The sequence below is a fragment of the Salvia hispanica genome, chromosome 5 (genome assembly GCF_029641045.1).
Source record: "Salvia hispanica isolate PSC_SH4W2 chromosome 5, Shi_PSC_v1, whole genome shotgun sequence".
Classification (NCBI taxonomy): Eukaryota; Viridiplantae; Streptophyta; class Magnoliopsida; order Lamiales; family Lamiaceae; genus Salvia; species Salvia hispanica.
Genome location: NC_142696.1, coordinates 15391216 through 15408630, shown reverse-complemented (window position 1 = coordinate 15408630; position 17415 = coordinate 15391216). Strand labels below are relative to the sequence as shown.

The 17415-nt window shown below is 37.0% G+C and overlaps 2 protein-coding genes and 1 pseudogene across 4 annotated transcripts; 1 reads left to right on the top strand and 2 right to left on the bottom strand.

The window, feature by feature from the left end:
- Positions 1-68: 68 nt before the first annotated feature.
- Positions 69-728, bottom strand: LOC148926344 (uncharacterized). The gene has a single exon (XM_089059090.1). It carries the CDS (start codon positions 726-728, stop codon positions 69-71), a length of 660 nt encoding a protein of 219 aa, XP_088915216.1.
- Positions 729-1883: 1155 nt separating this feature from the next.
- On the bottom strand, positions 1884-4345 carry LOC125189810 (pentatricopeptide repeat-containing protein At3g22150, chloroplastic pseudogene; annotated as a pseudogene).
- A 7966-nt stretch (positions 4346-12311) lies between these two features.
- LOC125186717 (pumilio homolog 4-like) lies at positions 12312-17172 on the top strand. 3 transcript variants are annotated; one of them, XM_089059662.1, is made up of 11 exons: positions 12312-12454; positions 12747-13357; positions 13621-14395; positions 14595-15165; positions 15261-15402; positions 15472-15579; positions 15821-16033; positions 16123-16233; positions 16319-16513; positions 16624-16798; positions 16869-17172. In XM_089059662.1, the coding sequence occupies exons 2-11, from the start codon at positions 12761-12763 to the stop codon at positions 16910-16912; spliced, it is 2931 nt and encodes a 976-aa protein (XP_088915788.1). In that variant the 5' UTR covers positions 12312-12454; positions 12747-12760; the 3' UTR covers positions 16913-17172. The 3 variants fall into 3 exon arrangements, with proteins under 3 accessions (XP_088915788.1, XP_047939106.1, XP_088915789.1); XM_048083149.2 differs by having other exon boundaries at positions 12650-13357; XM_089059663.1 differs by lacking the exon at positions 16869-17172 and having other exon boundaries at positions 12650-13357; positions 16610-16735.
- Positions 17173-17415: the final 243 nt, after the last annotated feature.

Below are 17415 nucleotides of genomic sequence, written 5' to 3'. Positions count from 1 at the left end.
CTCTTTGCTGGTTCCATAGTTGTGAAAGGAAATATGCCTATTTTTCCATCAAAAATGGTTTCTCCATCTTATGCAAAGTGTGGTCTACACACAGCACACATGAACATAACCTTTGTGATGAATCTCTTTGACTTACATGATCTATATGGCTCATCCTCATCTGGCAGCAGGTAGTATCTATCTGAACTCTTAGTCATGTAAAACCATTTCTCATCAATATGCACTACATTGTGCATTGTGTTGTATTTGAGCTTACCATCGATTCTGATTGGTTGAATCTGGCTGAGACTCCATCTGAGCCGTGCTAACTTGTTCAAATCAGTAAGTATTGGCTTAACTGCACTTGTGTGTGGTCTGATCAGACCCTCCTTCTTCATCCTTCCTAATGTACTCTTGCTAATTTCAAGTTTGCGAGCCATCTTACGTATGGTAGATCTTTCAAGCATAGATAGTTGTCTTACCTTGTTATCATCAAGCTGCATTTTATCTTTGTGGTTGTATCCTCTAACACGATCTCGCACATTTACAGGTACTCCACGCTCCATCTGCTCTTTTGCTTTTGCCCAGATTCTGTGAACTGTCTTTTTGCATACTCCAAACTGTTGGGCAGCTTTTATAAGAGCTCCATGTCGTAGATGACCTGAATAGCTTTGTTGGAGAAGACTTTGAGCTATCAAATTTTTGGTGTCCACTCCTATAGTGCGTGTATCTCTCTGAGTTGTCTCCATAACCCAATGATGAATTTTTTCTGAGGGCAAGTGTTTAAAAGTTCTCTTTTTGGATGTATTGATGCTTTTATAGATAGTGGCAGCTCCAATCTCCCTCCAATATTTTCTGTACTTTTGCCTTTTGAATTTTTGGACATACCTCCAAAATTTTAGTACGTGTACTTGTGGTTTTGGGGATTTCCCACCAAAAAATCCCAATTGTAATGAAATTGGCAGATTATTTTTATGGATAAAGTCTTTTTAACATTAAATGTTTGTTAACTTCTTTAATTACCGAGACTAAAATGACACAAAAAAGTTAAATATACCACTTCAGTTTATTCACTAACTAACAACAAAAACACAAATTTCAATGTGGGACCCATACTCCACTACACATCTCCATTTAATACAAAGTCAAACACATTTTCTTAAAACCCGTGCCCGGTCAAAAGGGGACAAAATATGGGGGAGGGAGGGAGTATTTAATATCCGTTTTGTTTTTACTTTGTTTCTTCCCTAATTAATTCTGATTCTGCATGATTGAGTGACACAATCTTGCATGATATAATATAACTTGCTTCATAACTGTGAGAGAGTTCTAGCGAGTTAGGTTCACTTAGTAGACGCTACAGTTAGCTTCCCTTGAAACGATACTGTTAATTGAGAATGAGGACTTTTCAAGGGTCTTAGGAGCTTTTTGGAGTTACGTGTTAGGATTGACAACCCTAATCTTGTAATCAATGTTTGTATCGCATGAGCATAAGCTAGTTGACTCGTCCTATCAAAGTAATAACTGTGCTAGGGTATTGTAGTTTGGAATTTGTATAACCATAACTGTGAACGCAAATCCCTGGAATTCTCTTATCTCTATATTTTATCTCCGTATTTTATTTGCAATTAGTTGTTATTTGCTTTCAATTGTTTTCTGTTTACAAAATTTCTCAAAAACTTTTAATTTTCCAAATAGTAATTGAGTTCTAGTAGAGGATAGACACTTTGTGTTTGCCTTCCCCGTGTTCGATATCCGGTACTGACCTTTAGCTATACTATATATACTCTGTATACTTGCAGGTTTATTTAGTGCTAAAAAATAGTGCATCAGTGAGGTCATATCCAAAACCTTCCATAGATCCCTGGCCCCAATATGAACTTAATATAAATAGGAAAAATAAATGAGACAGAAAATACACTTAATTTTCATTAAAATTTTCGACCCCCTCTCTAATTAGAAGAGGATGATTTTTCAGCTCTCCTCTGTGAGATTTTTTTATCTTCTTTATTTAAGTCCTGGTATCCTAGTGAGATCAGCCCATACTGATATCAGAATACACAGTTCGGGAACCAATCAGAAGATTTGTGGTCGAATTTCTCCAGCATCTCCCTCCTCGTCGTCTTTACAACTTCCCAGTTCCCCTCCTCCGCGTGTATATTAGAAAGTAGGACGTGGTAGCCTGTAGCCCTATCTGGTCATTCAAACTCGAGCTGTTTATCAGCAGCAACCTTTCCCAGCTCAAATTCTTGATGGATTCTGCACGCATAAAGGAGTGATCCCCAGATCCCCAATACATTGTCTGCTTTCCCCAATCTCCAAGAGAACTCATATGCCTCAACCAACCTCCCGACTCTTCCCAACATGTCCACAACGCAAGCATGATGCTCCATCGAGGGCTTTATCCCATACTCACCCTCCATAGACTCAAATATCTTGAGCCCTTCATTGATCAGACCTGTGTAGCTGCAAGCAGATAACACTGCTAAAATGGTGATGGCATCGGGGTTGATGCCAAGTTCTTTCATGGAGTGGAACAGTTCGAGAGCTTTCTCTCCCATCCCATGCTGACCGTATCCCAAGATCATATTCGTGCAGGTGACTGAGTTTTTCTCAGTCGATTTTGAGAAAACCCTCTCAGCGTAAACAAGTGCCCCTGACTTTGAGTACATGTCCACCAGAGCAAAGCACACGAAGATGTTTTCATCCAAGAAATGGCGAATTGCAAAAGCATGGAGTTGAGTTCCAATAGCCAGACTTCCTAACTGGCTGCAAGCCGGGAGAACTGAGGCCATGGTCACAGCACTCGGTACAACATTCTCCACTAGCATCCGCCTGAAAACATGCAAGGACTCATCAATTAATCCATTTTGTGTGCTCGCAGAGATAATGGAATTCCACATGGCTGGATCACTACTAGGTTTGCAATACAAATCGAAGACCGTCTTTGCAGCTTCCATCAAACCCGATTTTGCATACATATCAATGAGATAACTCTCCATCCCACTGAACTGAATCCCATGCCTAATCAGATAAGCATGGGTCTGTATCCCAATGTCCCGATTTCCAAGATTTGACGTTGCAGAGAGTATAGTTGTGATTGTCACATCATCAATCGGAAACCCTAGCTTCTGCATCTCGTACACGAGCATCAACCCTTCATCATCCAAGCCGTTCTGCACAAGAACACAGATCATAGTGTTCCACGACACTACATCCCTCTCCTGCATCTCACTAAAAACCTTGAACGAATCACTAATACAGTTGCACTTGGCATACAAAGCTACAAGTGCATTAAGCATAATAACAGAGGAAACCAACGACTTCTTGATCAAATACGAATGCAGCTACTTTGAAACCTCCAACTGCTGCAACTCGGAAGCTGCAGTCAAAGCTGAAAGAAAAGTCACATCATCCACATCATCACCACCATCTTGCGACTCCAATGCATCAAAATAGCTCCAATGCCACAACTAGCCAATTGTTCAACACGTAACCACCAATCATAGTGTTCCAAACATGTGCATTCTTGACCAAGCAGTTATCAAATATCTTCCGAGCAATATGAACACAGCCAAGCTCTGCATACATAGTAATAGCAGAGCTCACAACAAACAAATCATCAACATATTCGCCACGCAATCTAGTAACCATCCCATAAACAGTGTCAGCAACATCTACATCACCTAAACCCGAAACAGCCGGAAAGGCATTGAAAACTAACCACCGTAGGTGTAACCCCCATTCTCACCATCATCACCAAACACCTAATTGCCTCCACAAACATCCCCTTCTTCACATACCAAGCAATCACAGTATTCCATGAAACCACATTTCGCCTTCGCATAGCCTTAGCCTCTCTACCAAATCAATCCCCACAAAGGAAGCATACATGTTCAACAAAGAATCATAAACAATCCTACTACAATTCACATCGCATCTTAAGACATGGTCGTGAACAGATTTCCCAATAGAGAGATGCATCGCCTCCGTGCAAGCTTTGAGAACAGAGGAATATGTATATAGCTTCATTGGGCATGTTATTGCAGACGTAGCCTATCATGAGAGTGTTCCAGAGAACAGTAGTTGGTTGGGGAATCGCGTCGAACAGTTGGCGGGCGAGGTTGAGCTGGCCTTGATGGCATTGCTGGATGAGGCGGAAACGGATGGTTTTGGGTTTGAGAGGTGGGGACTGGTGGGTGTCTGGTGTGGTGTATTGGCTGCGCAGCGGAGGAGGGGAGGCGGCGGGGATTAAGGAGATGGGGTGTTTGCGGTGGTGGGATTGGGCGATGGTGGATGAGGAAAGGTGGGATGCCAGTGGCGAAGAAGGCATCATACTTGCGCGCATTTCTTTTTCTCCTTTATCCTAAGATTTCATATACTCCTATTCAAAACTTTGAATTATTACTGAATACACAGAAATAAAAGTAACATATGAGATCTTTAACAAACCATTATTCTAATTCTTTTGTAATAAGTCATTTTAAAAATTTTCATTTATAAGTTTTTACACTCCCTCCGCCTATAGAAATACTATAAATAGGTTAATTGGAGATGGCATGAATTTTAATGCGTAATTAATAAAGTAAGAGAGAAGTTGAAATAATGTAATGGATTGTAAGATTCATAAATGATAAAATAATAATTAAAAAAAAAAGAGAAAAAAAATTCTTAAATAAATATGGACTACTTTTATGGGAATGACGAAAAAGAAAATCAGCATATTTCTACGGGACGAAGAGAGTATTAAAAATAGAATGTGTTCTACAAAATACATTAAAGTTGGCAAGGAAAATAATTCCTAGGAAAATGAATCCTTGGAATATGATTCATACACATTTACTTTCCTGTGTTTGGACAAATAATAAATTATTAAAATAATTATTATATTAAGATTCTCCTAATAATTTATTTATAATTATAATAATAATTGAAATAATTTAATTAAGATTTCTTAATTTATTATTTTGTATTATAATAATCATAAATAAATATATAGTTATAATTATTTATTGATATTATAATTGAATAAAATTTATAATATACTAATTATATTTTATTAATAATAATATTACTCCATTATATATTATATATAATACATATTTAAATAATTAAACTATAATTATTTAATAATTACAATAAAATTATAAATATTATAGTAATATTATAATTGTTATTACTATAATTATAATGTAATAATAACTATTTATTATACTGAAATTAAGTAGAGTATGATTCATAATTTAAAATTATTTTTTAAATTATTATTTAATAGTAGTAGTAGTAATAATAATAATAATAATAATAATAATAATAATAATAATAATAATAATAATAATAATAATAATAAAAGTAATAGTACTTGTATAAGATTATATATATTTCTTATTACTTTAAAATTTTACTTATTTTTTAAAATATTATTATTAATATTTTTATTCATTTACATATTAATATATGAATTTGAGAAGATATGAATTCTGAATCATATTAATTTCTCAGACAGAATACTAGCAACCAAACATGGAAGGAAAAAACATATATGTAGTGGTTCAATCGAAATTTACTTATTTTTTTAAAAATTTATTATTATTATTATTACTATAATTTATTTTTATTCATTTACATATTAATATGTAGAGATTTTATTTTCACATATTCTAATTTTTTGTACACATCTGTTTTCAAATCATTTTTTCTGTATTGGATTCTTTTTGTAATATACTCCCCCCTTTCAATAAAAAATATCACAATTTATTAGGCTATTATACCAAGTTATTTACAACTTATACCACCATCAAAATACTAATAATAATATGGGTCTCACTATCCATTTTTTTTTTAAACACCGAAAGGTGGAGGGTTCGTGGATCCCTCATCCCTATATATCAGAGCAAACAGTGGTTACCATGGTCACGCCCAAAAGTGACGTGCCGAGAGCAAATTGAACAAACAACCTAATTGAAACGGGTTACAAATCAGGGGGTGTCACGTAAGAGAAAACCCAAGCGGAGGACCCATCGGTAAGAGTATAAAGGGGACAGCTTGTTTGATGGGCCGACACCCGTATACTCTAGGAGGGGTCCTGCAACAAAACATCATCTCATTCTTCCTCATCATTCATTCTGACGTATGGGACGCCAGATTGTTCAAGCCGGATGGTCGCACGAAGGATCCTAGGGAACATGTGGCTCTCCAGGATTCGGAGAGAGGGAGCTTCGGCTCCCATTTTTGCTAGAATGCCGGCTGATTTATTTCCTTCCCGATGAATGTAGGCAAATCTGCAAATACACTCCCGTTGTAGTAGTCTGATTTTTGACAAGGAGTGCCGTGTGTGCGCTAGCCCCGCCTTACCGGAGTTGATCACGGCGGTTGCTTGTAAGCAATCCGACTCCACCCAAAAAGGTTGCCCATACTCTTTGGCCATGCTCATACCGTGGATGATAGTCAGAAGTTCGGCTTCCAACCTCGAATTTGCACATAGTGGGGTGGAAAAAACAGATTTTACGCTGCCCTGCTGATCTCGGATAATTCCGCCCCCACCCGCCGATCCTGAATCCGAGCTAAAGGTCCCTGTTGTGTTAAGTTTAAGCCAAGGAATTTCCGGAGGGTGCCATTTGACCGACAAAACCAGTTGCTGCCGCCTTCTTGCCTGGGGATGTGTCGGTCTACATATCGCAATATTAAGTCCTTTCCAATGTTTTGGCTGACACTTCCCATTTTCTGTGAGCCTCTGGATGTGAATCTGGACCTGCCAAATGACACTGTAGGCCCTGAATCTAACCCCGTTGTGGCGGGAGTTGTTACGTTCAGCCCAAAGGAACCAGAGGATAAGGCATGGGATGACTTTGCTCAAGTGAGCTTTTGCAGTTTGTCGGGTTCTAGCAGCCCATTTGTCCATTCTGGTCGGGATGGAGTCGTCCAGCCTAAGAGGCTCGTCCGCCCCATCAAACCATTTATCGAAAAAGTTCCACACTGAAACAACCCCAACTCCTCGAATAAAGAGGTGTTGTAGCGACTCAACCTCGGGGTGCTGCGTACAGCACTGACATTTAGAGGCGAGCTTGATTTTTCGCCATTGTAGCTTTGTGTCAACCGGTATTCTATTCGAGATGAGACGCCAAATGAAGATGGACATAGAAGCCGTGAGGCCCTCATTCCAAATATCTTCCAGGGCCGGGATGATCGGTCTATGCGTGGAGGCATCCCAAGCCGAAGCTAAGGTGAAGTCACCCATGCGTGAGAGGGTCCATCTCGGCAAATCTTGCGTTCCCATGAGAATTGGGACAGTGAGGATGTTTTCTACAAGATGTTGTGGGAGGCCAGCCTGATGCTGGATGAGGTTGAGCTTGGCGTGGTCCCACTGCCCGTTGCTCCAGAAGTCCGCCACCCGAGCCAGGGGGTCTCCTGTAGGGTCGAGGCAGGACTCCCTCAGGGGTTCATCTCCGAGCCAAATGTCATCCCAAAAAAGAACTGTTCCATCTCCAAGATTCCATCTGATGTTGGGTTGGGCCAAAGGCCAAGCTTTGGCAAGTCTCTTCCACGTTGGCTGCTCCGGCCCGAGATATTTCTAGCAAGAGGGGATTTATTGTGGCAGTACTTACCGAACATGTGCGCAGCCCAGAGAGAGTTTTGCTCTCTAAACCTCCACGAAAGTTTGATGTTGAAAGCTCTGAAAACCTCCTCGAAGCGTCTAACTCCGAGACCTCCTTCAGACGTAGGGAGACACACTTGTTCCCATCCAATCCAATGTGTTCGCCGCTTATCATTAGTTGCACCCCAGAAGAACCGAGCAAGTTGTTGTTCAAGGAGCCGCAGCGTTCCCTTCGTTGGCTCAATGGCTTGGAAAATGTGGAGTGGGATAGCCTCAAGCGTACTCTTAATAAGGGTTAGTCTTCCACCAAACGAGAGGTGGCGATGAGCTCAGCCATTAATTCTTCTTGAAATTTTCTCTCGAAGGAAAAGGAACATGTCCGAGCGTTTTGCCCCTTGATAAATAGGAACTCTAATTTTAACTATTTTTTTCCTCATCTCTCTTACTTTACCAATTTTATCTTAATTCTCATGTCATATCATATGCCCATATTTTTATGGGACACGGGGAGTAGTTATTTTAAATTTTATGTTACTTATTAATTTTATATGATTTTTGTTTTTATGTATAAAGTCCAGTATATGTATTTTATCTTTTAACTATCTTCTTTTAGTTACAAGTATTTCTGATAATTAAATATATAATATTTGAAATAAAAAAAATCGATCATCGATTTAAACTAAATTAGTTACAAGTGATTTTGATAATTAAATTTATAATTTTAAATTTATATTTAATATTTTTAAGAATTACATAGTATTTTTTATTTTTACTTTTTGAAATTTTAAATTTTAAATTTTTGGATCGTCAGAATTGAACATCGAGCAAAAGAAATAATAACATGGTCTTCACTCATCTATTAATATTTTCATGCTATATAGTTAATATTTTCTTCTTTGCTTATAAATAATTGTATTCTTAGCTAAATACACTATATCATGAAATAATTTAAAATATCATATGTGATATATTAATTCTAATGGAGTTTATGTTTTTTATTTCTTTATATTGATTCTAATATTTTAATATCTTTAATACGGTCACCGCCAGTTGGAAACTTGTGAAGGGTTAAGGAGGTTTCACTTTCACGAGACCTCCAATAATTTTACAGAAAAAACAATGGTAATTTAGTAATCTATAGATGTATAAAAAGTGAGTTTTGACAATTTTTTTTAAAAATATTTATAAGTTTTTATTTTTAAATATGAATATTTATGAGTTATGTGTGTTTGAGTATAAAATAGATGATGATTGACATTGTAACTACAAATTTTCAGTTATTATTCAAAAATTAATTATAAATTATTGCATGTATACAATGTGAAGTAACGGCCAATCATATGGTGGACTAAACAAATCTGCATTGAAACTCGTTTAATCATAATAAGAAATGTATTATAACTTTTAATCCATGGCTAATAACAACAAAAATGAATAAGAAAAGTCAAATTTTGTAACCTCTATTGTCTTAATTTTATAATTATGTTGTTTTAATTCCATGATCTCTCATGAACTAATTTTGTGCCTATAAAAGGCATAGAGTTGTGGATGAATCACACACCAACAAAAGCATTCTCCATCCTCTCTCAAGTTCTCAACATTTTATTATACATTTTAGGAACATTGTATTACTCAATTTTTGGAGCCCAACAAGTTCATCGGTGCCTAGGGGGTTGAGATGTTATGTACGTTAGGAGGATTTCATCTTTGGGGATAATACGCCAATCCGAGAGCACTAACTGTATTGTAATTTATCTAGCTAGAAGAGAGGTTTTTTCATCTAGACTGATAGTTCAGTTTATTTTATAATTTTCATTGTAATTTCCATTTATGTATTGTTGTTTTTTTTTTCTTTTGATTGCAATAGTTAGAGTACCGCGTGTATATGTGGTTCGAGAATTTTATCTCAATATTTCTTACAATTCTTAGAGAGGGAAGAATCGTAACATTCTTGACTCGAGAATTTTATCCCAATATTTCTTACAATAGTTAGAGTACTGCGCGTGTATATTGTGATTAACATTTTTCAGAGTAGAGAGATATGAATGATTGTTTTAAACATACTTTTCAAAAGTATCAACACTTGATACTCTCTTCTTTGTTGTCCAAATAATTATAGTGGAGTATATTTTTTTAATTGTTATTGTTATTTATAGTATATTTTTCTATTTTTAATTTTATATAGTTATATTATTTTTTACTTTAATTAATAATTTAAAGTCGTATGATGAAAATATATTTCATCGTGCATCGCACGTGGGTTAAAAATATACATTCTCACACATCTACAGAGAAGGAAACCGTGTTGCAGACTTTCTTGCAGGTAGGGGGGTTCAGACCCCTACTATGACATATTACGATTCTATCTCTGCGCCTCGATACCTAAAGGCGCTTGTTAGGATGGACCAGCTGAGATATCCTAACTTCCGTTTTCGACGCAGAGATGTGGACTGATTATGACTGTTGATAGTTCTGCTTTGTTTATTTCTTCCTTTTGTTCATTTGGCTACTAGTTTAGTATTGATAGCTTGGAGTATCCCGACTTGTGGGAGCTCCAACTTATTTCTCCTTCATGTTCTTGTTTTAGATACTGGTCACTTTTGGGCTAGGATCATGTATTGGAATGTTATATTTTGATTTATTTACGGGTTGGGGGTCTGCCTAAACCCCCCGCCCACTATGAGCGTTTACAATAAAAAAAAAAAAACTAGTTTTAATAAGGTTAACCTTTACCGTTAACCGACAGATTCTGCCCAATCTACTCCTCCACCTGTGCTCCGTACTCTACTTCTTTCTCTTTCTCTAATTCTCCTCCTGGCTTAAAATATTTTAATTCTTGAACAAAGTATTTTTTTTCAATATATTATTTTGATATTGATTGTTTCTATTATACAAAAACAGTTGATGTACATAAAGTTAAAATTGAAAGAAATTGTGACTAAATCATTACTCCTTCCGTCCACGAAGTCCATCTGTGCTATTATGGCCCGTCTATAAAATAATGTCTATATTTACTTTTTATATTTATGGTAAATGAACTCCGCTTTCCACTAAATCATCACACTCACACTCACACTCTATTATAAAATCAATATATAATGTGTGACTCACTAACTTTTTCAACCCCAACTTTTCTTTGCATTATTTAAAACTCACACCGAGTCAAAGTGGGACTTTTAGTCGTGGACGGAGGTAATATGTAACAATGATTAGTTTAGTGTTGTTTTGTTTTTACATAGGTTTATTAATGAGTTGTCAAATATAGTTGAATTTATGAAGTTAATATAGTTGTTTGTGTTGTTATTGTTTAGGTATTACAAGCTTGTATGGGGCAAAAATTATGGTATATATAGTCCAGAAGATCTATTCGTTCTATATTTGTAAAATGAACAAATTTCGTTTATCATTTGGACTGAGATAGATCACTCTAAGTTAAGATAACCTAAGATATGAAGGAAAGATGTGTGATACGCTTATTCTTCCAATTATTTTGCAGTACATTAGGAATATGATTTGGGGATGTGTTGGATCGTCGAAGATCTAGAGACATAGACGATCATCTCATTATTGCATTCGTTATGCAAGACACATTAATTCATATACTCCCTCCGTTCGTGAATAAGAGTCTCGTTTTTTCATTTTAGTCCGTCTGCGAATAGCAGCCTCAGTTAGTTTTAACCATAAATGGTAATAGGGTCTCACATTCCACTGACTCATTTCATTTATATTTTATTCAAAACTAATATATATAAGTGAGATTCATATTCTATTAACATTTGTCCACCCATTTTTTTTAACATTTCTTAAAATCCATGGTGTTAAAAAATGAGACTGCCAATAATAGACAGGGAAGTGTAAATGTTAGTGTTTCCTATTGATTGGTTTTGAACGTAAAGAAGAATTTAAGATGTTGAATTTATTTGGATCGGCGTTGATTACTTAGCCGAAGGAGCCTCTTGAGCATGAAACAAATCTTAAATTCTATATTCAATAGACACGTGTCTATTGTATGCTTTTAATTGGTCGTTTGATCTTACCGGATAACATCGTCAATAAGATGCATTTCTTACATAATTATATTTTGAAAGGTTTAATCCTTAATTTACGATGATTATTTAAAGGTCAAAAAAATAATTTATGATTTAAAAAATTTGAATGAAATGAAAAAATATTCTGTTAAATTTTAAAACATTTTTGTGAATTTATAATCGTATTGTACTATTTACGTTCCTTAAAAATGAAGTTAAATTTTAAAACATTTTTGTGAATATAAGAAGGAATAAAAATGAACTACTCTCTTTGTCCATGATTAAATGTCTCATATTTGATCGACATGAGTTTTAAGAAATTGTTTGATTTTATAAAATAAATGGAATGTAAAGTTTATTTTTATATATTAATTTTATAATAAAATTTGAGTGAAATAAGTTAATGGAATATACATCCACTTATTACCAAATATAGTAAAATTGAATTGAAATATTTATCAGTGAAAGGATGAAAAAAGAAAAAAAGTAAAATATTTAATAGCAAAAAGAGTATTTATTTTTGAGACGGAATATGTGACCTACATCTATAGCATAATAGCACTTATTGCACATTTTCGTGCAAGTTTCTAACACTACTAACTAAATAGAATTGTCCAAGGATACCAAATAATCTAAACTTATTCCAGTAATAAACCAACAAAAGATAAAATAATAAATAAAAAAAAACAAAATAACTGCATTATTTTCGGCTCATTTTGTTTCATTCCACTTTCGCAAATTCTCCACCTTGTTCGCTGCAAACATATTCGAATTCCACACGTCACACAGCTGTTTCACGAATGATTCATAACGTTTTCGATCCCAAACAACTCCATATCAACGATTCCTTGTCGTAAGTTTCTTCAATTTTTTGCATGCATGATGCTTTTTAATTTTCCGATTTATTGTGGATTTTTCGGTGATAAATGAAGTTTGATATGTGTTCGAATATCTCTAAAATGGAATTTGTGATTGTTAATCATCATTTTATATGTGATTTTTTAATTTGATTTGGTTTTGCATGATTCGAATTTTGGCTTGATTATAGGTCTAATTTGATTTCTAAGTGGAGAAATTGAGAAGAATGGGTGATTATTTGCTGTTATTCTATTTCTACCCAATGTGAATTGTGGGAAATAATCTAGGTATAGGTAGTATCATGATGAGAGGATCGAGTTCGAATGAGAAGTCAGAGATCAATGCTAGCTTAGAGAGTGAGATTGAAGCATTGCTGCTACATGAGCAACGAAATCGAGGTCTGATTGTTGAGAGAGAGAGGGGTTTGGACATAAACAGAAGCGGAAGCGCCCCTCCCTCAGTGGAGGGGGCGTTGCTAGCTGCAGGGAGTCTTCTTAGGCATCCCAATTTCGTGAAGCTTGACTCCGGTGGTAGCACTAGTAATAGCGTTGGCGTATTGACTGAAGAGGAGATAAGATCCCACCCTGCCTATTTGGAGTACTATTATTCACATCAGAACTTCAATCCTCGCCTCCCTCCACCTCTCTTGTCCAAGGAGGATTGGCGCGTTGCGCAGAGGGTCAGGGCTGCGGGCAGAAATGGCCTTGAAAATGGGCTTTACTCAATGCCGGTAGCTTTGTCTGTGAAGAAAGCAGAAGATGAGATGATCGAGCTGAGGAAGGCGGCTCTTAGGAATATGTCGCGGAAAAACTCTACTGATTCTTTAGAGAAAGGTATGATGGGGGCGTCCAGCTCTGGAATGGGAGTTAGAAGAAAGAGCTTCGCAGATATACTTCAGGTTTTGTTATCACAATCGCAGAATATGAGTAGAAAGTTGTGACATGATTAACCTCACATACAATTTTATTTTATCTTTACATACAATATACTTAATATTGCCATGTTGAATGCGTAGAAAAAGAAAAGAAAAAAAAAGCCTTGATAACTAAACAAGTTTTTTATTTTAGCACTGAAAATTGTCGACATTAGCTCTAGCCATGCTATAACTTTCTGTGTTTGCACAGAAAAATCACCTTTGTGTTCGTGTTTGGCTTTCTCCAGGAAGGGTGTGGACAGCCTACGAAATCACATCTTTCACGTCCTGCTAGCCAGAGTTCAGTTGCAGATATTGCAGATATGTTACCTAATTCCAGCGGAGCTGATTTACATAACAAAGCAGAATCATTTGAAGCTCTACACCCCAAAAATAGTTATACTGTCTTATCCAACACTCAGAGCAATCCGAGCTCGTTGGCTTCTTGTGTCAATGTAACATCCTTAACGAACATCAAGACTGAGATGGGGGGCAGGCCCCCAGCTCCTGCTCTTATGGCACTTGGGAACGGAGTTCATCTCGTCGACAACTTGACCTCTGCAACGCTAGTTCCTTCGCCTGGTATCTTTGAGATAGCCGACATTGCCTCTTCTCTATCTGGATTGAAAATGTCCATGGCCAGAGGTCAGCTTCCTGGTGAGAGTATTTCACAGTCGTCACTTCAGATGGGGATTAATCCAACAGGGTGGCAGCAGCAGCATTACAGCGACAGTGCTAGAGTCGAAAACATGGTCATTAACACCAACTATGTAAATTTAGCAAGGAGTAGTCTAACCAGGGGGCCTGGTGTTTCAAAACTAACAATCAATGAGCGTGTAGGTTTTCCGAGAAGGACGTCTTCGACTACTAATCTTCAGTCTCAACATCAACACAGTCTATCTGATCTTGCAAGGCTGGAAGATCTGAAGAATCAAATGCAAAACAACAATTCCTCGGGTGTGAGTATTCCTTCTCAGAGAAATGGTGCATATTCGGTCGAGCAAAAGCAGGATGGAATTATAGGTACTAATCTCAAATCATGTTTTTATGATATATCCTTTACTATTAACCATTAGAGCATTTGACCTCACAGTTGATGATAGAATTGAAAAATGAGCAATAGTTTAGGATATATGGCCTTGCAATTCTTGATATCGTGATTCAATTTTTGAAGGATTCCGAAAAATATTGCATTAACGATATATCTCAAGTATTTCTATAGGGTCATTCATGGCCGGTGGTAATGGAGACGGCCAAATCTTGAGACCTAGCTATCCGCCGGGTTTCCACATTCCGGTCATGGATCCACATCAAGTTCAGTATATCCAGAAAATGTCGAATCATGGAAAACATTCGGCTTGTGTGGCTGGAAATTCTTCTCAAGGACTAAACTTTGTTGGTTCCCATGGTCATGACAATTTTCAGTCTTTGGAGAAAGCTTATCTCGAGGCGTTGCTTCTGCAACAGGCACAGCAATTTCAGTCACACATTTTACAGAAACCCGGCACTGTTAATCATCATCAGTACCAATGCAGTCCTGGATTTAACCCATACGTTGCTTCATTTCAAGGCAACATGTTGCAGAGTTCTCGTGATTGTTCGAGAAGTTCTATGGTCCAGAACGAGAAATGTGCTCAGATACAGTCATCATTGGTTAGTCAGAAGGGGGAAAACACTGGTTCCTGCGGAAGCAACTCGAAAGGAAGATTTGAATCCTTATTGGAGATGCTTAAAAACAATAAGACGAAGTCATTGGAGCTCTCCGACATTCTTGGTCATGTTGTTGAGTTCAGGTAAGTAACGAGCAGCAGCAGTTACTCTGTTTTGTTTTTGCTAGAGAGAAAATATAATAATTTAGTCCACGACATCTATGCTGTTTTCTATTCAGTACGGATCAATTCGGGAGTCGATTCATTCAGCAGAAGCTGGAGACAGCAACAGTTGAAGAAAAGACAACGATACTTTTAGAAATCCTTCCTAATGCTCTTGGTTTAATGATCGATGTTTTCGGGAATTACGTCATACAAAAGGTAATATTTCACATACAAAATTCATAAAATTGATTTAATGTTGTGGTGATATCATTGCTTGAAGTGCAGTTCTTCGAGCATGGTACTGAAGGTCATCGGAAAGAGTTGGCAAGGCATCTCATTGGTCATGTATTGCCTCTTACTCTGCAGATGTATGGATGCCGAGTTATACAGAAGGTTTGTTTCTACGGCTTCGTCTCTCTCTATATTGCGTTCCGACACCTTTGGTTGTGGGTTCCTAACTGAGAATATAATATATTTTGAGCATATGAAAACAATATGACTGTACATACTTTTATGTTGAACTTGATAAATCGGATGACATAGATTGATTAGAACTTAATTAAATGAAAGATCCAACTTTGTAACAACATAAGTATTGTAATTTCCATTTTGTTACCGATGTGATTGGTCACAGGCATTGGAAGTGATTGATACAGACACAGGCGCTAAGATGGCAGCCGAGCTCGATGGTTCAGTGATGAAATGCATTCATGATCAAAATGGCAATCATGTAATACAAAAGTGCATCGAGTGCATCCCTCAATATCAAATTCATTTCATAATCTCGTCGTTCTTTGGGCAAGTTGTGACTCTATCCACACACCCTTATGGCTGTCGAGTCATTCAGGTTAGCACTCGTCAGCCCAATATCTGCTTCGTCTCGTTTCTAAGGCATTTAGTTTACACACACATACTTTTTCTCTTGAGCGGTAGCAGAGAGTTCTCGAGCACTGCGATGACCCGAAAACTCAACAGAAAATCATGGATGAAATAATGAACTCTGTCTGTAAGCTAGCTCAAGACCAATATGGAAACTACGTCATTCAGGTGCTCGAATATTACCTGCCTATATCGCCCTTGCAAGTTCACCTAATTTAAGTGTGATGGCTTCGTTCAACTTCTATTTCTGCAGCATGTCGTGGAGCATGGTAGGACCCATGAACGGGCTACGATAATCAGCAAGCTAGCCGGACAGATAGTGAAGATGAGCCAGCAGAAATTCGCCTCTAATGTTGTTGAGAAGTGCTTGGCTTTTGGTGGTCCCGAGGAGAGGAAACTATTGGTGAACGAGATACTCGGTTCAACAGAAGAGAACGAGCCACTACAGGTACCCATGCTTACCGTAACTAACTATAGCCTAAGTTCCATAAATTTTTACTTTTTTTCTGTCGAATGTGCGATTATCTCTAATATTGTCCGAAAGTATAACATTTTCAGGCTATGATGAAAGATCCATTTGGCAACTACGTGGTGCAGAAAGTGCTTGAGACTTGTGATGACAAGAGCCGCGAACTGATCCTCTCCCGCATTAAGGTCCACTTGAGTGCACTCAAGAGGTACACTTACGGCAAGCATATTGTATCACGCGTAGAAAAGCTCATTGCAGCCGGAGGTAAACTCTAAACTAAGCTCCAAATTGTTCAAAACTCAAACAATATTATTCCAAAAAATGTCGTTTGCAGAACGGCACATTGGGCAGTCCTCTTCATCCAAGCAGAACAGCTGAGCTTTGTACATACATGGATGGCACAGAGGCTTTCTACTCAAGAGGAACGAGGTAGTGTAACGTAGGTTTCGCTCGGTAATAACCCTGCATTTTGTTTCTTGATTTGTGTATAGGTTTTTTCTCATGTTCGAGCCGATAATAAGCTTTTTTTTTATGGTGTACATTTTTGTTGATAATTTTGTGTAGAGTGTGATATAGGAAGTTTAGAGAGAGCCACTTTCTTTAAAAAAAAATGAGGAATCTTTGTGATTTTTGCGGTATTTAGTAGTAGTAAATATCTCTGTCTTTCACCGGCTCTCTATTGCTGTTGATTTGATATGTTTTAGTATTAGTACTTCGTAGGACTATCTCTGATTTGATATGTTTTAGTATTAGTAGTTCTAAGGACTATCTCCAAGGTACATTGAAATCTAAAATGGAAGAGGTAATTTAGCTCCAATAGTACTCCGAAACTAATTCCATTTGTTGTTTTTTAGTACAAAACACATTTTTAGGTTCATACT

Coding starts and splice junctions, on each gene's coding strand:
- LOC125186717 (XM_089059662.1), top strand. CDS start 12,761: ATGATGAGAGGATCGAGTTCGAATGAGAAGTCAGAGATCAATGCTAGC. Junction 13,358..13,620: donor GCTTCGCAGATATACTTCAG/GTTTTGTTATCA, acceptor GGCTTTCTCCAG/GAAGGGTGTGGACAGCCTAC. Junction 15,166..15,260: donor GGTCATGTTGTTGAGTTCAG/GTAAGTAACGAG, acceptor TTTTCTATTCAG/TACGGATCAATTCGGGAGTC.
- LOC148926344 (XM_089059090.1), bottom strand. CDS start 728: ATGGAGACAACTCAGAGAGATACACGCACTATAGGAGTGGACACCAAA.